The 24,103-nt window shown below is 40.3% G+C and overlaps 1 protein-coding gene across 3 annotated transcripts in view; it reads left to right on the top strand.

Moving 5' to 3' along the window:
* The window catches only part of CPXM2 (carboxypeptidase X, M14 family member 2), a 103,761-nt gene that overhangs the window by 21,356 nt on the left and 58,302 nt on the right, over positions 1-24,103 (top strand). For all 3 annotated transcript variants that reach the window (XM_067533390.1, XM_067533389.1, XM_067533391.1), the window contains exons 3-4: positions 11,142-11,251; positions 19,674-19,813. In XM_067533390.1, the coding sequence (XP_067389491.1) occupies positions 11,142-11,251; positions 19,674-19,813 (250 nt within the window). The remainder of the gene's footprint in view (positions 1-11,141; positions 11,252-19,673; positions 19,814-24,103) is intronic.

The following is a 24,103-nucleotide window of genomic DNA, read 5'->3' as shown; positions in this document are numbered from 1 at the left end:
ATCTGAGATGCTTAGCTAAGTATATTTGTTTGACTTTGTGAAAAGCCTAATTCTTGTTCTTTGACTACTGTGTTTAGTTTGGCTGCTTCACTTGGAATCATGCATTCTGTTCATCCTTGTGCTTTAAACAAATATCAGATGAAAATGTTTTAAATTAACGGCACACAAGTCAGCCTCACTTGCACTTAATTTTGAACTCATTATAATCATTGCATTTTAATGGCTTTAATCTCTAACAGTTAAAGGGACAACATCTCTTTCAGAGGGATACCAAATACACTGCAGTCTTCTTTGGTAGAGAATGGGGTGGGTTGGGTATAAATGGGGAGTATTTTTCTTTTGTCCGATGGCATTCCAATGCTGGAGGCACAGCGCCCCAGTAGAAGTTCCTGGAGACGCTTTGTCTCTGTCAGGCACAGTGTATTTCCAGGAGCCCTTTGGAAGCACAGCTACTGCAATGTTTTTATGGAAGGTGCAGTGTTCATTTCCCCCTGCGGGGAGCAAGCACTAATGATAAGTGCAGATTGAGTTCCAGCCAGGGACACGCTCCGTTCTATAAGAAGACTAGCACCCCTTTGGATGGGTAGTTCTTGAGCTCGCTGCATGGAACAGGTGCAATTAATTAGGTCCATAAATGCAGGCAAAAATAAGGGAGACTCCTTGTGCCCATTATGCTTGCACCTTGCCCAGGCACAATCAGACCCAAGGGCATTTTTGTGATTGTTGAACCATGTTGACTGGGTTACAGTCTGCCATATGGCGCTTCTATACTGTCTATGTCATATATGACACATCTTTTTAGGCAAGACGTCTTTAGGCAGCAGAAATTCCAGTTTATAAAGTTGAAGAGACAAGGTGGGTGAGGTAATATATTTTGTAGGACCAACATTGCCTCTTGCTTCCAGAGCAAATGGTAGAAACGAAAGCTATTACCTCACCCACCTTGGCTCTCTAATATCCTGGGACCAACACAGCTACAGTGACACTGCCTGGAACAGTTATAAAGTTGTATGTTATCTGAAGTTTAACTGAACCTCTTCAGTTGGAAAGTATGGACAGGAATCTCATAAGAACTGGGAAAACCTGCTTTCATCTCTGCAAGAAACACCACAAGATCTTAATGCTAACTATATTATTTTGGCATTTCCAGAACCAATTGCAATCTGCAACTGCAAGGTGCATAAACATGAAAAATAGTGAAAAAATAAGTGAACTTTTCTGAATCTAAAAAAATGTTTGGTTTTATTTCAGGCTTGAGGTAAGAAGATGGGGTAGTGCTTATTTTACTCCATACCTATCACTAGTTTTACTTCAACTAGGGAAGGAGAAAGAGAGACATTTCCCCCATACATATATTGCACTCCATAACTTTTTCAATAAATCATGTGCCCAATTCTGCCATATGGTGTGAAGCATTTAGCTGACAGAAAGGGTGCAAATCAAAATCAGTCCTTTCAAAAAAAAACCCCAAAACATATATTGCCACAAAAGAAATTCTGCATTGTTCTTCTGTCATAGCAAGAGCTGGGGACATAATGCAATATGCACAGCTTGCTCAGATTTCATGATCGCTATAGAAAATGCAAATGTATTCATATAAGAAATAGGTGGGGCTAGGGTCTGCTCTTTTTCTCAACATTATGATTCCCTTTGTCAGTGTCCCTGATGTGGGCAGTTATGTGAGCACGAGTCAGGTCTAGGGTTTGGAGGACCAGTCAGTAGTCAGGAATCGAAGACCTGGGTCAGAGTCGGGTCAGGTGGCAGAGCCAAGGGTCAGAGCTGAAGTCAGGAATTGGAGTCAAGGGTCAGGATTGGTTACCTGAAGTGAGGTAGGGCTGTAGGCACAGGTGCCATCACAGCTGTGGGCAAATACTTTGAGCAGTCACTGAACTGCCACTGTGCTGGGTTTAAGAGGCCATCTGCAGACTCTTCAAAGCAATCAGGCAATGTAGCCAATCTGTCAGCCTATCACAGGCCAGCTGCACTTGTGAGGTTGCCCAGAAACTGGCTCTGCTGCTGACTCTGATTCCTGCTACCCATCAGAAGCAGTGTTCAATCCCCCCCAAAATAAAAAATTGAGTAAGCATTCAATTTAAGGCATCATTAAATCTGGCCGAACATACAAGATTTGGGGAGCTCTGTTTGGTGCTGGGGTTGATATTACTGAGCGTGGGCACTGTGTCTATGATAGATCGGAGATGAGCCCCAGCTACAACCTTCAGGCAAAGAGCAAGATCTAGATCCAAACTTTATCAAAGTTCAGGGAAATCTGAATGCAAGTTTTGGCTCAAACACATCTGACTTAACCCCAGAGAGAGTCATGTCTGAGAAGGATAAGTTCTCTTTTCCTGTTTCTATATTTTATGTAATATATGCTTACACTGTGTTTCCAATAACATGTCCAACAGTGAGAATTCAGGTAGGAGAGTAGTTTTGCCTGCTTTTGATCCCAATCAATTATTGAGGGGTTCAGAATTTGGCCCTAATATGCGTCATCATTGGATTCATGCTTTTGCTTAGGAGAGAATGGTAGGATAAAAAAACAGAACAGAAGAAGCAGAAAGAAAAAAAAATCAATGAAGGAGTTAAAACATAGAGCAGAGAGTGGACAAAGTGAATAACAAATGCAGAGAGACACTGAAAAATAGAGCAGAGAGGGAAAGAGAAGCTAGTGAAAAAACGACAGTGTGATATATGTTTACCATGTGTCATATACGTCTCTTTTGTCCCTGCAACATAGCAGAAACATTGGAATAGAAATACACTTAAGAACCCCCCCTCCCCTCCCATCGTAAATTTGCCCAGCTCTGATTCAGGCACCATTCCAGTTCTGATGGACATGATCAGCAATAGCACATTTGTTTTATAAAGCAAAATGCACAGCATAATTTTTGCACACATTGATTTCTAAGGGCCAAATCATGAGCAGTGTTATATGCCCCCAAAGAGGAGTAAGGGTATTTGAGGAGCAAGGGAGCCTTTGAGTGGGCTATGTGCATTGTAGATCACAATCTGTCTACCTGAACTGCTGCTCTGTGACTGTAGCAACCTGCATGGAGCACAGATTACAGGAGGCAAAAATTTGGAGGAGGCACCAGGAAGTCTGTCTGTCTGCACATGGCTAGAATGATAGCTGCAGTTGCAGCGTCTCTATAAATAGTTGTCTTAATAAAGAGCCAGGTTCATTTTTAGAATCACTGAATCCTGTCATGTTATTACCCAGCACTTGAAACAATGATCAATGACACAAGTAGCTAGTTGTTAAAGTGACCAATTCGTGAACAGCCCATAGGATGAAATGTGTTCCCATAAAATGTTCAATAATTGTGATTTATTAAAGTCCATTCATGGATAATTTTTTAGGTAAGAGATACATTCATTGAATAACTTATTTACCATGAATAGTTCTCATATTTCTGTGTGTAAACAGCACAGTTTTATGCCACCTGTAGGCCTGATCCAAAGTCAACTATGACTTCAGTGGACTTTGAATCAGGCCCTCTATGCTTAGCATAAAAGGAATCTCTTACCAGAGCGGCTTCCTATGGTTACAACATACCTGCAGAGTCTTATTTAGGTTTCTGCAGTAGGGACCATAAGGGGTACAGTAGGTACCATAAGGGGAAGTGAATGTTATAGCACTGGGATAAACATTGGAGATTTTCCATTTAAAGACGAGGCAATCTCTTAAGCCCCATACAATGGTTGCTGTTCGCATTAGAAAGCTGCATGGCTTTGATGGGAGGTTAGAGTACAATTAGTGCTTTCCTAGGATGGACTAGTATTTCTGGAGTATCTTTATTCGCCTACTCAATCTTTGATCTGGACCTATAAATTCAGTACTGCAGCTAGTATATATGTGATTTGTTGTAAGCTCACAGCCGAGTCTGTTTCACCAGTGTACTGGGAATTTCTTTACATGAAAAAATTAAGAAGTGAAGCATGTGCCAGAGCAACCTTCATCTGCCTTTAGTATTTCACCTAAATGAGGGGGTTGGTGACCTGAACTGAGAGTTGAAGAGAATTATAGTGGGTGTAAGAAACTGGGAGGAGGAAGATGGGAACCACACACAGCTAAATTCATGAACTTGGATCCTCCAGAAAATCTAAGGTAGCATACCAAGTAAATGATGTGAGTCATAAACATCTGTGAACATTTTCACACTAATGCGAGCGCAGCCTCAAGACAGCAGAATTTAGCTATAACACGTTCCCCCAAAATGGTCCAAGACTTAAATATAACTAATTATTTAGACTGGATGGAAAATGTTGTTCCATTCCATCCAGCCCCCACAAAGTCTGTCCATAGCAATATTTAATGACACAAAGCAATCAAAACATATGTTCAACTAAAAAGCTGATTGGCTGTTACTGCTCAGATAAAATCCTTTCAGGTGTGCTGCATGTTTAGATTACTTTGCATGCCTGTGACCTAATAGATTTCAAATGATGAGCTAAATTTCATATGAAGAGGCATAGAATATGGACAGAATAATTTAGTTTTCTCCATACGAAATGTTCCACTACTGGAAGGTGAGTTATTCAACTACACATTTCATAGGTAAAGCTCAAAAGATTAACATTTATATTAACTTTGGCCAAAGCCCATAGTTCTTAGGATGAGTCCAGTCGGACTTTTTTTTCTGAATAAGGACAGCATAAGCATTGCAGGTTTTACCTCAAAATAATGCCAACAAAATATTAAAGATGAAGGTCCTGATCTAGCAAAGCACTTATTAACCGCATGTTAAACTTTCAGCATGTTTGACTTTGAGTTAACTTAAAGTTAACCATGTGCTTTGCTTGACTGGGGCCTAAATCCTGCCTATACACAGTATAGTGTTCAGGACAGGAAAAGGAGAATCTGAGGCCTGGTCTACACTTTTACGCAAGCTACACAGAGTAGCTTGTGTAACTCCCATTGACTTCGTAACTTCTGTTTAGCACGCCGTCTCCACTGCACTACACCAATGGAAAATGTGTACCTGTCAACTCAGCGCTAACTTTTTGGGGAGGTGGTTTTATTAAATCGACTTCTGGATTGATTGAGCATGTCTTTACTGCTGCTCAATCAAACCAGAAAAATCGATCTGATGGCGGCAAATTCGCCATCAGTGTAGACATAGCCTGAGAATCAAACCACTACAGAAGAAGCAGTGCACTCAATGTGGCTGGCTAGAGGGAAGAGCAAGACTGTACTGTGCTAACAGTTATGCCTATCGTGTTCACAGTGAGCAGGGGTTCAGGAAAGGCTGTGCCCAAATCTGGTAAGCGTGTGTCGTACCATCTATAACAGGCACAAACTGGTAATGATTACAGTGACACATTGCTGCTGGAAAGAGGAACAGCAGGACATCCAAATGGCCCCACATACAATGGCAGGATGTCTGTTGCTGGATGCTAAAGCCATTGCCACTGTTCATAGTGGGCAGAGCTTTGGCTATAAGGGCAATATTTGGCCTACATGTGTCTTGACATATTAAAAAAGTTAGTATTGGAGGGCCTGATTTTCAGAGGGGCTGAGTACCCACAACTGCTTCTGAAGATGAGAGCTGTGGCTGTTCAGCATCTCTGAAAATCAAACTCTTCATGTAATTAGTCACGGAAATTCCGCTAGTTTAACTAAATCCATTCTACTCAAACTGTAGTGAAGTTCTTGAGCTCAGCTTACTGAGGGCCTGATTCAACTCCTATTGAAGTCAATGGGAGTCTTTCCCAAGCCCCAAATGTATTGCTAGAGATGTCTCTGGAAAAATATACAGAGCCAAAGCCACTATTTGTATATAGATTATTCTCTATCAAATAAATATTGGCAGTTTCTTGACCTTCTTTAATCTTCACCTGGACTGTATGCCTATAACATAAACTCCAAATTAAATAAACATGTTGAAGTGCTGTGGGATTCTTATCTATTTAAAAATGACAAAGGTCCTGAAGCTAAAAAAAACCATTTAGAATCATGAAAAATAAATAGGCAGTCAGAGTAAATTCTGCTTTCAAATGTTGAGGAGCCTGTCAGATTGCAAAGGGCAAATATTTCTCTATTTACAGATCTGAATAGCACTGTGTGATGAGGAGTTAGACGAGCACAGATTTTCTTTTGGGAATTCAATCTGATCATAGATATATCTCTTTAAAATTATAAATATGAATAAATAACAAGGAAACCCTTTTTTTTCATAGAAGAATAGAATATATGACTAGACTTGATGGGGAATCTTTTTAAAATCATATAGCCAGTTTGGTTGCGTTTGCCCCAAAAGAGCAACAAAAGAGAACTGATTTCCTAATTGTCTATTAAATATAACAAATTGTGACAATCTGTGCTTTTACCTGAAAAAATTGACTCAGAAGAAGAAAAAAAAGAAATTGACAACTGAGCTAGGATAAATTACTTTTATTATTTTCCATGTCCAAGCAGTAAATATTTGTCTATTGCTGAAATTGATCTGTAGTTCCGAGGATGTATATTTCCTAAATTTGATGAAGAATTGTGAACGTTTGAGCACCAGTTTTAGCACTGTGGTTTCTCTACCAGTTACTTGCATAAGTTGTGATACGACAGTGACTGGGGATCTAGGCTCATCCTGTCTATTAAATTATGAACCCACTATGTTGTAGTTACTCCCATGTGTGATCCCATAGAAATTGGAGGGAATGCTTATGTGAGCAACTGCTCACTAAATGGTGAGCCATTGAGCTGGGTGTTGGTTCTCCACTGGTGTTGCCTACCATTCACTCAGTGCACGCTAAATTACAGTGGAACTTGGGCTGATCAATACCTTGGTCTTGCAAGTATAGACTGCAGGATAATAACGTGTATTTGAAACCATCTTCAAAGTCCCTGCCTTGCAGAAAAGTTGTCAGTCATGATGTCTTGGCTAATGATGCTGCTGCATCAGAAATCCTGGTTGGTCTTAACTATGATATACACCATCTACCAAGCTAGCAATAGGCAATATCTGAAGGAATGGCCATTGCATTATGGCTGCTTTACATAGGTCAGAGATACTATACCTCTAATGATATGTTTTCCAGTGGACAAGTTATAGTCTCTAGTTAAAATTAAACCATGCCATATATTGATGTGTTTTACCTAGAGCTTTTAAACATTTTCTGAAATTCTGAGGATTCTTCCACACCAGTTAGGCCATGATTCAGGTATGCACTTAAGTACTTTGCTAACTTTAAGCAAGTGAGCAGTCCCATTGACTTCAGTGAGAGAGTTCAAATGCTTACCAGTAGACACATGCATAAGAACCTGGCTGAACTGGGACCTCAGTCCCGAAATCACATTTCTAACCTAAACCACTTTGAATTTATTTTTGTTTTGTTTTTAAGAATCTGAATCCCTGAATCAGAGCCATTTCCTCACCTATATGATCTTGGTTCTGGGTCAGATCTGAATGCAGAAAGGATCTGTTTTTCTGCCTAAAATAACGGATTTCTACCATTTGAGACAGAAATCTCACAAGAACAGTTCTTAAAATACAAATGCTGTAAAATCTAAATCCAAAATTTTATTTTAACCAGGACCTGAAATTAATTAACCTGGACCCAAACACTGCTTCTAAATCTAGCACCTATTCCCAATTGAAAATAATGCATAAAATTTTAGCATAAGATCTGTTTTTAGCTAGGCTACCAAAGCTCATGGTTATCATTCCTTGCAACTCTTTCACCTCTTACTGTGAAAATAAATTATGTTCTGCTCTCTTTCTCCATTGTCAAAGATCAGGGAATCCATTATCTCTGTAACGCTTTATCAATATGGCTGGATATTGACAGAGTTAGTTGGAGACTCGTATAGATAATGTGGAGGTTAAAAATGTCGCGGAGAGCCAATGTTGAATTTCCTGTGTTCCCGTTATGAGTCTTCCTTCTTCCTATTAAAGAAATGCCCAGATAATCAGATAATTTGCTGTTGAACCTGACAAGATATGAAGCTTTCTGAGTAGCTACACAGTTTCTGCAGCTTGCACATATTTTTTCTAAACTCACATGTACAGTACTAAAATGAATATTATGATATTAAAATATGCAGTGTTCAGAGGCACTGTAAGTTTGATATCTTTGCTTGATATTATTTGTTGAAAAGAAATTAACTTGCTTCTGTTTACCTACAGCAGACTGATTGAAAAGAGCAAGTCAATGGGCAAGTAAACATACAAGGTCAATGATGCAGTACTGGCAAAGAGCCAAATGTCAAACTCTGAACTATTTTGTTAATTCATTTTGAGAACGTGTATACAATTAATAAATTAAAAAACCAGGAAAACAAAACAAAGAAGATTATCAGACCATGTCATACTGGAAACTTTCCAATTTCCATCCCCACATCTAATAGTTTGAAACCCTTCAGTAAACTCTGTAAATGGTACAAACTTTTCTTGCTGTTTTGTGTTGTTGATGGAATTGGCATATAAATGAAACAACTGACTCTTTTAAAAAGTTAAAAACCCTTTACTATCGACGTTTTCACTACAGGTATCCTCCAGTATGTAGTTTGTGGCTTTAAGGAACTCTTAGAGAAAGTCTGATCTTCCTTTCATAGAATCATAGAAGATTGGGGTTGCAAAGGACCTCAGGAGGTCATCTAGTCCAACCCTTCCCCCCCTTTCATTGAAGCCAATGGCAAAACTCACAGTAATGTTAACGTGTTGCACGATTGCGTTTTTAATCTCACATGTTCACTAAAAATTAATTCACCACTTTAAAAAAAAATCCTAATGCTTCATCTAGGAATTTAAAGAGGCAGCTACTTCAGAGTAGATAATCTGGAAGATGGGTTTTGTCTCTCTCTCTCTCACACACACACACTTTTTCACCTTACATGTGGCATTTTTTTTCCTCTAACAAAATAGTAAAAGAGTATCCTTTGAATATAATATTGTATCATGTATGCTAGATATCTTCCACTAAGCCAATGGATGTCCCCATAATGCATGGAAAATGTACAATGCTCATATTATAGGAAAAGATTTTTTAAAAACTTTCAGTCTGAATAAAATCTGGTGCAGTCACACATAGTAGCTGATTTCATTTATACTTTTAAGAAAATTAACTAACTGATTTTCTCAGAAATCTTTGTAAGAGATTTTCCATGGCCCTTAGTGTGAAAGGCCCTTTAAATGGCTATAATATTAATTTATTATTATATATACCTTTTTATATTATGGCAACATCTAGAAACCCTGACCAGAAATGGGGACCCCTGCTGCTAGGTGCTGTACAAACATAGAAGCAGACACAGTTTGTACCCTGAAGAGTTAAAAATTATAAATGCTACACTTTTGTATCATTGGTTTTATGCAGACTGTTTCAAGCATTGCAAAGATAAAAGCAACATACATTCACTTCTATCATCAACCTTAGTGTCCAACCCTGCCAGTGCTTACATGCCTGCCTAATTTTAGGTAGTTTTGTTTCCTGGGCGTACATACATGAATATGCAGCAAAGTTTGCAGGATTATGCCCTTAGACTGAATAAATCTGTCCAGAGGGTTGAATTTGTAGGAGTGAGACAGGGAGTTCTCATTACAGGTTTTTTTTTGTGGTATAACTTACTCCCAATAGGGATCTTTCAGAATCTGAGATTTGTCTTGTTTAGGGAACAATGTAAGATGAAACACTCATATATAATGAAATATAATTAAAACAAACAAAATTCCTTCTAAGCTACTTCTTCCTCTGGTTTTCCCAGTGCATCCTGTCTCTTCTCTGTTTCTGTTAATTACATTGAAAAGTCTTCTGAGCAGGGTCTGTCTGCATTTTGTCTCTTGTGCAGTACTGAGCCTATGGTTAGTGCTTTAAAAATACATTAATATTAAGTGTTTATCATCCTAATGGTCCCACTCCTGTCTCCATTGAAGTCAGGAGTTTTGCCATTGACTTCAGCAAGACTTCAGGAAGTCAGCAAGAAGCTGGCCCTATCACTGATGAAGTGTCCAAATCTTTTTTCTAATGGTGAGTGAATAAATATTTGCACAGTTTTGCAGCCTTTTCCCAGGAGGATTTTACATTGTGCATGAGCTAAAGGAAAGAACATGAAATCCCATGTCCTCTCTGTCAGTTTGTGTATGATGATTGGAGATGGGCCCGGCTCAGATCCTCAAATCCAGACATCCCTGAATTTCAGGTAGGTGGTTTCAATATAGACCTAAACCTGGATCTGAGTTTTAAATGCTTTGATAATTCCTCGGTAGCTATGGTATATGCAAGGCTGCATTCACAGCTCTAAATCAAAGCAGAAAGAAGGATGGTCTAGTGGTTAGAGTGCCAGCTTTGGACTTGGGAGACCTGGATTCAGACTCCTGTGTGATCTCTGGCAAATCACTGTCTCTCTATGCATTCATTTCCCTCCTATGAAAAGCTGATAACAGAACTTTCCTGCTTCCAAGGCCTGATGTGAGGTAAAATATAGTAGAAATTGTGAGAAGTGCAGATACTGTGGTAATGGAGTTCATATAAGTACATTAGACTAGAAGTTTTTCTTATTAAAAAGTATAGCAGGATCTTTCTGATGTCTTCTTTTCCAAAGTAAGATCTTAAGACTGGATTTTGCTGCAGCACTACATAGTACTGGCAGCTGCTATGTTTTGTTAAAAATTCTGCACAATTTGGAGTTTACAGAAGTGGCTTCTTGTTTCAAATGTGCCCTGTTTGTGCTTACTCATTGCTCCAGCAGAGCTCAACAGCCTGGTCTCCCAGACCTTTGTAACAGATGTTATTGTACAGTGTGTATGTGTGTGCTTGAAATCTCCAGAATGCACTTTAATTGGAAACATAACTTGACACAGTAGCAAATGCCAAAAGAGAAAAATAAGAGACCACTCTGCTGGCATTTTGTACTGACAAGCACTTGACAGGAAATACTGTGCGTATCTGTGGAAAAGTAAAAGTATGGCAAATAAAAACAAGAACTATTAAGGAAAACTGAAAGGGCCAGATCCTCAACTGGTGTAAATCAACATCACTCCATTGACTGCAGTGGAGCAGCCACCATCTCACTGGTTTCACTGATGCTACCTCGATTCACACTAACTGAGGATCTGACCTATTTCACACAAGCAAAAAAAAGCTTTGGAGAATATATATTTGTTTCTTTTTCTCATTTTTAATGAAACTTTGTTGTTTTACAGGTTGCCCACCACTTGGTCTAGAGACATTAAAAATTACTGATTTCCAACTCCATGCTTCTACAACAAAACGATATGGCCTTGGGGCCCACAGAGGAAGGCTTAATATTCAGGTAACATCAATTTTCTTCCTAAACGGTAGGATAGCTAAGGTTTGTACTGTTCTAGAGACAGTGCTAATGGATGGTTACAAGTTTTGACTACTTTGTCAGCTCACGTTATTCAAATGAAGGGGAAATACTGAAATTATAGTGGTGGATAGGGTTGATGAAGAAATCTGAAGTTACGGGTTTTGTTTTGGGCTTTAAAAAGCTCTAAATTTTAAGCTGCTTAGAATTCAAATCCTAATGGAATTATGTAAAGTAAAGAAGGTGAGGTGGAGACAAGCAAGGAAAAGAACTTTCCCTCCTGCATTAGCAGAGCCTAAAGAAAATAAATGTAAGGATATTTGAGGAGCAAGAACATTTTTGTTTCATTATTTGCCTGTAAATAATGAACCTAGTGAATACAGAAAACATTGTTAAGTGAAGTTACTTGTCACCAGGCAGCTTTTCCCAGGCAAAGTATTGCAATTTGGAAGCCACTTCTATATGTTTTTGAGTCTCCTGTGTCGGCTACTTTCTCTTTATGTAGTGTTATTTCTTTTATTCCAGCCTCAGTTTTATGCAAAAGGCACAACTTAATTCTAGACCCATGAATAGCATCATTTAATGGAATTGCTCAAGTGCAAGAACAGGCTTAAGTGCTCAGTTCCTAACTCTTGTTCTTATTTTAAAATTGTATAGTGCTTCCTTCTCTACTATACTCCCTTAGAGTCTAAAGCCATTGCTAATAAAAAAGAGAGCACAATATCTATAGCTCAAGAGCATGTATAGGACACTAGTCACCAAATTAAAAGTGAAAAGTTGGTTTTGTGGTTCCAGTTTATGAATCTTAGCCTTTTTATCCCTCCCTTACAGGTACATTTTCTAACTGAAAGTCATTGTCTAATGGACTTAGCATGGAGCTAGGAGCCATTAACTTCTGAGTTCTAATCCTGGCCAGGAAATTCATTTCTTTTTTTCAACTGGGCAAGTCACTTAATGTCTATGCCTCAGTTTCCCAATGTGAAAAAACAGGAATAATATTTCCTTTATATGATTGTTGTGAACATTAATTAATATTTCTCAATCACTTTGTGATCATTAGAGCAATGGTGTTATGTAAGTACCAAAGAGTGATGATGGTTACATTTTATTTATGTTAGAATAATGCTATAGAAATGATAAAAGCATTACCAGTACTGAGATGGATGCTTGGTTCCTTGTCCAAACAGCCTGTCAGTCCTTGTTGCTATTTACTGCCTTTTGTTTCATATTGTGACCTGTATGCATTGTCTTCTATATGTAGGGGTCTCTGGCTACCCCCAGTGCCACCATTAATTATTTAGTCCCTCTAAATTAGACAGTGAATTAATTGTGAAATGCCTGGTTTGGGGACACTGGTAGGGGGTCAAAGGAAGTCACACAAATAACTTGAAACTGAAGCCAAAGGTAAGTATATTATAGGCCTAATTCACCCCTGAGTTACTGTAGTTATATGCTGGTGTAAATCCACAGAAGTCAAAGGAATTAGACCAGCATAGAACTGGAGTTACGCAGTGGTGAATCAGTTTCCATATATTTATTAATTGATGAAACCAATGAATATATTTCAAGAAAATATATTTACCCTAGCTGAGAAGTTAGTGATGGAACAGAGCCAGGGATCAGATGGCTTTGAGAAAGGGGAATTTACCAATGTTAGAAGTGACCCTTTCTTGCTGTGAAATTCTTTCCAAACTTGAGTTCAGCTTGACACTTTCCTTTAGCCCAATAGAGTGGAATCCAGTTAATAAAGTAATTCGATTCAGGCTGCAGTTACTTCCAAGATGGTTCCTTCAGTCTCTTCCCTCTAATATACTTACCAAAACCAGAATCGGTGCATTGTTCAAGGGGTAAACAGTATGATGGTTAATGTGTTTACAGCTTGAAAGTATTTTTTAAGTATAAAAATAGTTGAGGGGGCCACTCTGAAGTTTATGACTGGATCAAAACCTAGTAACTGGAATGTGAACAGAGAAGGAGCTCAGCCAACTATTCCTTTCAGAACGGCCAAGTGGCACTCAGGCTGGACAGTTTCCATAACGACACTTGGTTGTTTGTTCGGGCTTCTTGTCTCCAGTCTGCTAGGTTACAGGGTTTTTCTGGGCCACAGAACTCCTTTCTTTTTTGGGTCTTACTCGCATCTTGACCAGGGTCCAACTCTGCTCCCTGCAAGTGAGCTGCTGCCATCTGCTGTTTCCCAGCAGTTCTCTAGACACTATTGGCTGTGACTGTAATATTGGTACCAATTTCTAGATAGGGCCTCCATTTTCCTCCATCTCTCATTCTTTCATCTCTGTGGCATTTAAGCCTTTAGGTCGCCTGGAGGCTGCAGTGAACTCTCCAACAAAGAGTCCCTTAACTCAAAAGGCCAGTCTTCTTTATTTCAAAAATACTTTTTCAATAGTGTTCATTCTCCAGTTCCAGATCTTTGTTTAGAAAATTGATCTGTTTTCCTACTGCACAACAAATGCTTCAGATTGTCATAACGCTGCTATATGCAGTGTTTTATTCCACATATCCATTGCCATTTCCATGTGTTGTGTAAATTTTGACAAACATATTCTCTTCATTTTCTGAACTTTTAATTGTTTTTTGGTATAAATACTTTCATGATCCCACAACTCTGGGAGGCTCATATATAAATAACCCTCTAGTACCAAATATGTGACAATGTTTAATTTTAGGAGTTTATCTCTTTTCCTTTTCCTGTTTGATTGCCACCTATTTCTCTTCTACAACTTTATCTCCAATAGACAGTTCCAGTAATCTTCAAATTGCACACTTTCTACAGTATAGCATGCAGATAACCAGTCAGTAAATCCCATAAACCAGCTCAAACACTTGGAAAACTTACCATGACTTACAGTGTATGGAAAAGTGCATTCTGCAGTTCCTTATCTTTTTCAGATACTCCTAGTTTGCAGCCTGACCTAAAATAATTTAAGATTCCAATATATTCAAGTCAGTGATATCACTCTTTCCAGATCTCCTCTGTCACTTAATTTTGCATGTTCAACTTCAGTTGAGGATTATGATCTCTGAATTTTGGTGATATTGAGAAAAGATATAAAAGGGACTTTTATTGATAACCAAATTTAGGAAAAATACTCTCTTTGATGTTTGAAATATAGATTAATTTACAAGTATTTTATGATTGAGGGTGGAGGTTAAAGTCATTTACAGAGTGAAGACATGAGTTAGCATTTGAGGTAGGAGTGCAAGTATGTGCATGTGATTGTTTGCACTGTATGCAGTTGTGTATTTATTTATGTGCACTCCTTAATGCAATCAGTGAGTGAAATTCAACCACTGGGGAGAGGATCAGCACATTATCTATGCACCACGTAGGTCCCACTTAAGCTCTATTTAGAAGGTTTAATTGCGATATAGGTGGTGCATAGAATTTTGAAGGCCCTGTGAATTTCACACATTATGCACGTAATAGATTCCACTCTCTTTTAAATATCAGAAGATGAATTTGTGTGTAGTCTTGTTTCCTTATGTGTCACTGTTACAGGATAGAGCAAATAATTAAATCCACAATACTTTTTTAGCTATTAAACAAATACATGTTACTTCATACTAAAGACATGCTAATGATATTTTGCAGTTATATTTAAGCTAATGGTAGTTATTTTTTTACGGTGTACTGTAATATGCACCGTGATATTTCTTCATATATTAGCTCCTGACAAAAAAAAATCTGATGTCTCACTATTAAGATGGTAAATGACTATGAAAAGAGTCCTGTTTTCAGCCAGTAATTTTCTATGCTGCTATTCCTTTATGTTGGTAGTAACTACTTGAAATGGAACATGAACTGGTTGAAAGTACAAGTCCTGAGCAATTTCAGATCTACAAGCTTCCTGTGGTGAAATAATTATTGTCTTAAAGAACCTTACTGTTATCTTCATCCTGTTAGGAATTATGTACAAGTTGAACATGGATAGACTGCTACAGGTATATATAATTACTTGCATTGCAGCTGACTTACTGGGTATTGATTCAGCCTTACATCTAAATTTACACTCATATACTGCATGAACAGTCATTTGCACCTCCCAATTTTGCTTGAATTTCAGCATTTAGCAGCTGAATTTACAGGCGCTTGATATTCAGGCAATGATAGATAAATCCTTTTTAGCTGCACCCACAAATTATTTTTCATGAATCATTGCAGGTGCAATTTTAGAGGGCATTTAACAATTTTTAGTCCATACTATGAATATATAGCATTTTAATATATGCATTAAAATAATACTTATATGTTTGGATCAGTATATCTCAAACTGCTGTATGGTGGTAAGTAAGCATTACTATTCCCATTTTACAGCTGGGGAAATTGAGTCACATGGAAGTTAAATGACTTATCTAAGATCCCACAATGAGTCAATGGCAGAGCTGAAACTAAAACCCATGGCACCTTACTCAATCTAAAATACTATGCTCTCAAAAAATGTGCTAATATAGTTCAGTAGAGTTGCTTTATTTAATGGGAGATACACATCTGCAGGCAGAATTTGGTCCTGTGTTGTACTTTAGTATCACATTATATTAATTGTAGGGCTGTCAAATGATTAAAAAAATTAATCATGATTAATTGCAAGATTAAAACTGCGATTAATCATGATTTTTTTAATCACACTGTTAAAGAATAATAGAATATGATTTATTTAAATATCTTGTATGTATTCTGTTTTCAGATATATTGATTTCAATTACAATACAGAACACAGTTTACAGTACTCACTTTATCTTTTTTACAGTGAAAATATTTATTACAAAAATAATATAAACCACAATGTCCAGGCTCTCTGGGTGACTCTTTCTGCTGCCTGGCTCCAGCTTCTGGCCTGGCTAAGGGTGGGGCCTTGGGGGAAAGGAGGAGGATTAAGGAGCAGGGCCTCATGGCAAAGGCCTACCTCAGCTGCTGCCCCTGCGCCTTCGGCAGGTGTGGAGCGGTGCCACAGAGAATCTAGGACACATGCTGTCCTGGTGTCATTCAGCTCAGGACTGGGACTTGAAATGTACATTTTGGGACTGTCCCACCCCACATCTGAAATTAGACCAAAGTATTAGAGCTCCCAGGAGACTCGACTATTATGTGCCATAGGCAGAGAATAGGAGGGCCCAAGGTGCACTAGTGTCTGATGCATCTGCAATGGCAGGGAAATGATTAAATGAGATATATCCAGATAATCCTGGCAAGTGGCCTGCACTCACATGCTGCAGAGGAAGGTGAAAAAACCCTAAGGTCACTGCCCATCTGACCTGGGGGAAGAATTCCTTCCTGACCCCTCATATAACGATCAGTTAGACCCTGAGCATGTGAGCAAGACACAGCCAGCCAAGCACCTGAGAGAGAGACACACACACACACACACAGAATGCTCGGTACCACTTCAAAGCCTTGGCCTTCCTCATCCATGGATGTCCCTGATTCCTCAGTGGAAGGAAATAAAAATAACAAACCACCAGAAGACACTGGGAGAAAACAAAATCCCTGCCTGACCCCCTGCGGATGGCAGGCTGAATAAATCATAGAATATTGGAGTTAGAAGGGACCTCAGGAGCTCATCTAGTCAAACCCCCTGCTCACAGCAGGACCAACCCCAACTAAATCATCCCAGCCAGGGCTTTATCAAACTGGGCCTTGAAAACCTCTAAGGATGGAGATTATACAACCTCCCTAGATAACCCGTTCCAGTGCTTCACCATCCTCCTAGTGAAAAAGTATTTTCCTAATATCCAACCTAGCCCTCCCCCACTGCAACTTGACAACATTGCTCCTTGTTCTGTCATCTGCCACCACTGAGAACAACCTAGCTGCATCCCCCCGGGATCTCCCCTTCAGGTAGTTGAAGGCCGCTATCAAATCCCCACTCACTTTTCTCTTCTGCAGACTAAACAAGCCTAGTTCCCTCAGCCTCTCTTCATAAGTCATGTGTTCCAGCCCCCTAATAATTTTTGTTGCCCTCCACTGGACTCTCTCCAATTTGTCCACATCCTTCCTGTGGTGGGGAGGGAGGGGGCAAAACTGGACACAGTACTCCAAATGTGGCCTCACCAGTTCTGAATAAAGGGGAATAATCACTGCCCTCAATCTGCTGGCATTGCAACTACTAATGCAGCCCAATATGCCGTTAACCTTCTTGGTAATAAGGGCACACTGTTGACTCATCCAACTTCTTGTCCTCCATAACCCTCAGGTCCTTTTCTGCAGAGCTGCTGCTAGCCAGTCGGTCCCCAATCTGTAGTAGTACATGGGAGTCTTCCCTCTTAAATACAGGACTCTGCACTTGTCCTTATTGAACCTCATCCAAAACTTGTGGGCTTTGAAGGGCATGTTCACTCAAAGGTGAAGTACTGCTGTTAAAGTCCAGGGAGCCAGATCCTCACGGCAGTACGTCAGTGGAACTATGCCAATTTAAACCATTTTCACTAACAAGCAAGGCCTTGATTCTTCTCTCTCATACCATTTTTACACTAGTTTAACTCCACAGACTTCAGCTGAGTTACTTCTGATTTATCCTAGTGCAAGTGAAAGGAGGGTCAGTCTTGGGTCCTGATTCACTGCTGTGTTACCTTAGTTTTAAATTTAAATCAATTTAAACCATTTCAATCAGTGGAGTTACACCAGTGCAAACTGGACTATTGCAGTGGTGAATCAAGGCCCCCTGAGAGTGTTGACTTTCCTTGACAAGTAACTTTGTCAAATCCTGATATTTGTTCATATTTCACTTGATCTTAAATTTTCTTATTTTTAACTGACCCTTCCTAGAAAAAAGTCATGACTCTTCTCCATAAACAATCTTCTCAATTTTCAGATTTTGTTTCTATCTTATTTTCCCCGTGTTCACTTCATTGTGAATAATTTATCTTTCAGTGTTAATGGAATTTCCCCTGCACATTGCAGATTGATTTGCATGTAAACTTCATTTTCAGTGTTATCACTGGATGGGTTTTATTCAATTTGGCAAAGTCAGGAATTCTAATTGAACTAATGTGAAATCAAAGACTTTGGGTGTGTGACATCACCGGAATCTCAGCTTTGAACACCTCAGAAGTTTAGACTTCAGGCTTCCAGCATGGATCTGGATTTTGGAATGTTGAGGGATGATTCAGGCAATCTGCCTAATGTATCAGGCATTAATTCTGTAGACATATCCCAGACACACAGTTCATAAGCTTACTTCCATATACACAAAATTAAACTGCATCACTGAAAAAAAAACGCATATGTACTTATGTTTTATCCTGTTTATCTTTAATACATATTTATAAAGTCTCCCTGGCTGGCTCTTGGGAGTTGTTTGAGAGAGACCAAGCATTGCAAACTGCTTGTGAGCCATTCTTGGAATTGCCATGACTGCAAAGAAGAGCACTTTATAAAAAACACAGAGCGAGGAGGAAGCATAAAAGTATTAAAAAGCCTGTGTGCAGTGGCTGTGAACCAAGGAAGGAGTCCCTATCCTTTCTAACAGCAATAACCACCTTGGTGCAGGGCATTTATGGGGGCTTACTAACCAGATGAAGCCCATAGCCCTCAGAGTGCCTCCACCCATAATTACATTGCACCTAGTCATAACTTCCCAGGAAATGGCCTGTGATCACATAGTTATTGCTTAATTGCAAGTTCCTCAGATTCAGTTGCCTTCATCTGGATTTTATATGGCCAACTCTGAGTCAAAAATATGCGTTAGCCATTCCTTCTCCTTTGAAAATTTGGGCTACTGTATGTTTGTTACTTCTTGACAGAATAAAATAAGTATGAGACAAGTATGATTTAGTGGTTTAAGTGCAAAACTAGGAGTCAGGTATTCCTGAGTTCTGCTCCCAACTCTGACACTGACTTGTTGTGAGGCCTGGATGTCCCCACTGATGGAGATGAATGTCCCTGAGAATCAGAAGTAGTGGAATGTGTTGATTCCATTCGCATGAACTCTGTGTTCTCCGAAACGACTTTTGGAGGAGAAGGCAAGGATTCCACAGCAGGACAGTCTTTCCTCTATATGAGTTAGTCTATCACAGAGATATTAGCCTTCTAGGACTTGCGCAGCTGAGAAGACTACATGGATAAGTTATGCTGAACAGAGACTTTCTGTGCCTGCAGTCAAGGTAGGTTGGGTTGGGTGTTCAAAATCAGGCCAGTCGACTCTAAATTAAATTGATATTTAAGCATCTTAGTTTTTAAAATTAATTAAAAATATTTTTTCCACTTTGCCCAAGCTATTTTCTTTCCCAATCTATATAGGTTCTAAGAAGGGAACTCCATCAGAGTCTTAGAACATCTGTGAGAGCAAAGGAAGGAGTGGAATGAATGATGATTTCATGTTCTCTTATTTTTTTCCATGAAAGGCTTTTGGTTTATCAATGCTGATTTATGAAGACAGCTTTGCCTTCTTTTCAGGCAGGTGTTAATGAAAATGATTTTTATGATGGTGCTTGGTGTGCAGGACGAAATGACCCCTACCAGTGGATTGAAGTAGACGCTCGAAGGCTAACAAAGTTCACTGGCATTATCACACAAGGAAGAAACTCTCTCTGGTTGTAAGTACATGCTTACTTTAGAATCATAGACAGCAAAGTTTGGCTCTAAGTTTGTTTGTTTTTTCACAACAAAGAAAGGGAAAAAGAAGAGATGGTGGGCCATAATAATAGTTAGAGGAGGCAATTAAACAAACAAACAAAATAAAAGGTAAAAGGCATGCTGTTTATACAGTATTGTGAGGTTTCAAGATATATGCAAAACAAATCTGAAAGTAGCAAATTATCCCACCCTTAAACTACAAATGTCAAAACAGCAGGACAACACACTTTGATAACCTTCATAATTGCCACTTAAGTGATGAGTAACCCTGTGTACCCAAATACAATTACCTAAACCAGCGTGAAGCTTGCTGGTTTTGTTTCCTCTCATTTTTCCAATATTTAACAATTATCCATTTTTATTTCGTGCTAGACTATAATAACTAATCCCTGAGATTTACTAGTACATCAGCAATTGCCTGTTAATTTATATTCTGGAGTCACATAAATTAAGTCAACATTTTCAATAATATTTATTTGCACATCACCTCCTTTGAAAAGAAAAATAATTTGAAGATAATTTCAACAAAACCTGAAATACATTTTGATCAGAGTTCCAGCACCTGCTACTGCACTGAGTTTGTGGCATTCTGGTTGGAGTCCAGAGAGTTGAGATGTGGCCAATAAGCTTGCCTCATTCTACAACTTCTCCAAGGGGCATCCTGCCAGAAAAGGGGCAATTCCCCCTCTCTCCTTGGAGTCTGGGCCTATGTATTACCCCAGTGGTTCCCAACCTTTTTGGCTCGAGGGCCACAAATATCAGGGCCATCAGTATATCAACTCATAAAAAATGTATTGACGTATACACCATTAAGGACTATAAATCACTACATATTTAAAGTAAACATTTTGATGCTACTGTGCTCATTTTTACATTCACTATTTTACACCTACAAATTACGCACAGTATGTCACACACTCACAGACAAAGCACTAGTGTAGATGAGTGATTGTCACTACACACTGAAGCACATAGCCTGGAAGCTAAGTCACGGTGGGTGGCCTGCTAAGTGCAGGCCAAACTGGAAGGCACTGATTTTTAGAGTTCTGCCCTTCCTCAAGCATGGTGGGTCCAGGCTGCTCCGCCAGCAGCCCTTCCCCCCCCTGCAGCCAGTTGGAAGGAGTTCAGTGAAGAGGCTGACTCCATGCTGATCTCCCATCTCCCTGACTGTAGCAGGAAAACTGCACATGTCCTGTAGCCTTGTGCGCTCCACCTGGGTCCCCTATGCAGCAGTTCATTTCTGCAGCCAGGGGAATGGGAGATCAGCGCTCCCCTCCTTCTGGTTCCAGCAGGGACCCCAGCACCTATGGACCCAGCTAGAGCACTTTGCCGTGTTCCCTGCTACAGTCAGAGGGAGGGGAGCGCTGATCTCCCATCCCTTTGGCTGTAGCAAGGAGCCTGCACTGGTCTCGTACCCCATGGCAAAACGCTCTGCCTAGGTCCTTACGCAGTGGCTCACTTCTGCGGCCAGCAGGAGGGGAGTGGTAGGCCATATTGAAAGACCCCACAGGCCACAGGTTGGGAACCACTGTACTACTCTGTTTTAGAACAGCAGAACCCAGAAACTCAGATGCTGGGTCTCCCACTGCTGTCCCTTGAAAGCATTCTGGAGCTCCTAGTCTGGTAGCATAGTGAGAGATCTGGCTACTCTATATCTCACAGGGTTAATATAGTGAAATCCTTTGTGAAATGCTATATAAGAGCTAGGTGAAATTATTATTATTCACTGCCCCAGCATGGCCCCACTTATGAACAGAACAAACTCTGGACATGCTTAGTGGAAGCATTAATTAGAGAGGGAAATTATTCCCCTCTATTCCTCCCTCTGCTAGAGATTTCCAGGTGCTGACCTGGACCTGACTGGGGAACTTCAATCATCCTGACATCTGCTGGGAGAGCAATACAGCAGAGCACAGACAATCCGGGAAGGTTTTAGAGAATGTTGCAGACAACTTCCTGGAGCAAGTGTTAGAGAAACCTACTAGGGGCTGTGCTCCTCTTGACCTGCTGCTCACAAACAGGGAAAAATTATCAGAGGAAGTAAAAGTTGGTGGTAACCTGGGCAGCAGTGTCCATGAGAGTCAAATTGAGGATCCTGACAAAAGGAAGAAAGGAAAACAGCAGGATACGGACCCTGGACTTCAGCAAAGCAGACTTTGACTCCCTCAGGGAGCTGATGGGCAGGATCCCCTGGGAGGCTAATATGAGGGGTGGAAAGGAGTCCAAGAGAACCGGCTGTATTTTAAAGAAACCTTACTGAGTGTGCAGGAACAAACCATCCTGATATGCTGAAAGAATAGCAAATATGGCAGGTGACTAGCTTGGCTTAACGAAGAAGTCTTCAGTGAGCTTAAACATAAAAAAAGGAAGCTTACAAGAAGTGGAAGCTTGGTCAGATGACTAGGGAGGAATATAAAAATACTGCTCAAGCATGCAGGAGTGAAATCAGGAAGGCCAAATCACAATTGGAGTTGCAGCAGGGCATGTGAAGGGTAACAAGAAGGGTTTCTACAAGTATGTTAATAATAAGAAGAAGGTTCAGGAAAAATTAGGGCCACTTACAGAATGGGTAAGGCAACCTAGTCACAGATGATGTGGAAAATGCTGAAGTACTCAATGCTTTTTTTTTTTCTTTTTTCCCCCTCTGTCTTCACAGACAAGGTCAGCTCCTAGACTACTGAACTGGGCAGCACAGAATGGGGAGAGGGTGAGCAGCCCCCAGGGCTGAAAGAACAGGCTCCGGACTATTTAGAAAAGCTGGACATGCACAAGTCCATGAGGCCGGATGCAATGCATCCGAAGGTGCCAAGAGAGTTATGTGATTGCAGAGTCATTGGCTATTATCTTTGAAAACTTGTGGCAATTATGGGAGGTCCCAGATGATTGGAAAAAGACAAATGTAGTGCCCATCTTCAAAAAAGGAAAGGAGGAGGATCTGGGGAACTACAGGCTGGTCAGCCTCACCTCAGTTCCTGGAAATATCATGGAACAGGTCCTCAAGGAATCCATTTTGAGGCACTTGGAAGAGAAGGTGATCAGGAACAGTCAGCATGGATTCACCAAGGGCAAGTCATGTCTGACCAGCCTGATTGCCTTCTATGATGAGATGACTGGCTCTGTGGATGTGGGGAAACGGTGGACGGGATATACCTTGACTTTAGCAAAGCTTTTCATAGGCTCTCCCACAGTATTCTTATCAGCAAGTTAAAGAAGTATGGGCTGAATGAATGGACTATAAGATGGATAACAAGCTGGCTAGATCATTGGGCTCAACGGGTAGTGATCAACAACTCAATGTCTAGTTGGCAGCTGGTAACAAGCGGAGTGCTCTAGGGGTTGGTGCTGGGGCCGATTTTGTTCAACATCTTCATTAATCTGGAGGATGCGGTGGATGGCACCCTCAGCAAGTTTGCTGATGACACTAAACTGGGGGGAGTGGTAGATACACTGGAGGGCAGGGATAGGATACAGAGTGACTTAGACAAATTAGAAGATTGGGCCAAAAGAAATCTGATGAGTTTCAGCAAGGACAAGTGCAGAGTCCTGCACTTCGTATGGAAGAATCCAATGTACTGCTACAGATTGGGAACCGACTGGCTAGGCAGCAGTTCGGCAGAAAAGGACCTGGGGGTTACAGTGGACAAGTAGCTGGATATGGGTCAACAGTGTGCCCTTATTGCCAAGAAGGCTAACGGCGTATTGGGCTGCATAGTAGGAGCACTGCCAGCAGATTGAGGGAAGTGATTATTCCCCTCTATTTGGCACAGGGGAGGCCTCATTTGGAGTACTGTGTCCAGTTTTGGGCCCCCACTACAGAAAGGATGTGGACAAATTGGAAAGAGTCCACCGGAGGGCAATGAAAATGATTATGGGGCTGTACACATGACTTAAGAGGAGAGGCTGAGGGGGAAACTAGGCTTGTTTAGTCTGCAGAAGAGAAGAATGAGGGGGGATTTGATAGCAGTTTTTAACTGAAAGAGGGTTCCAGGGAGGTTGGAACTAGGCTGTTCTCAGTGGTAGTTGATGACAGAAGTAGGAGCAATGGTCTCAAAGTAATGTGGGGGAGGTCTAGGTTGGATATTACGAAAAACTTTTTCACTAGGGGGGTGGTGAAGCACTGAAATGGGTTAACTACGGAGGTGGTGGAATCTCCATCCTTAGAGGCTTTTAAGGTGCAGCTTGATAAAGTCCTGACTGGGATGGTTTAGTTGGGGTTGATCCTGATTTGAGCAGGGGGTTGGACTAGATGA

Source organism: Emydura macquarii, unplaced genomic scaffold (assembly GCF_026122565.2).
Source record: "Emydura macquarii macquarii isolate MOO-44397 ecotype Brisbane River unplaced genomic scaffold, CSIRO-AGI_Emac_v2 contig_3343, whole genome shotgun sequence".
NCBI lineage: Eukaryota > Metazoa > Chordata > Testudines > Chelidae > Emydura > Emydura macquarii.
Note: the sequence above shows the minus strand (reverse complement) of the source record. Positions and strands in the feature narration are given on the sequence as shown.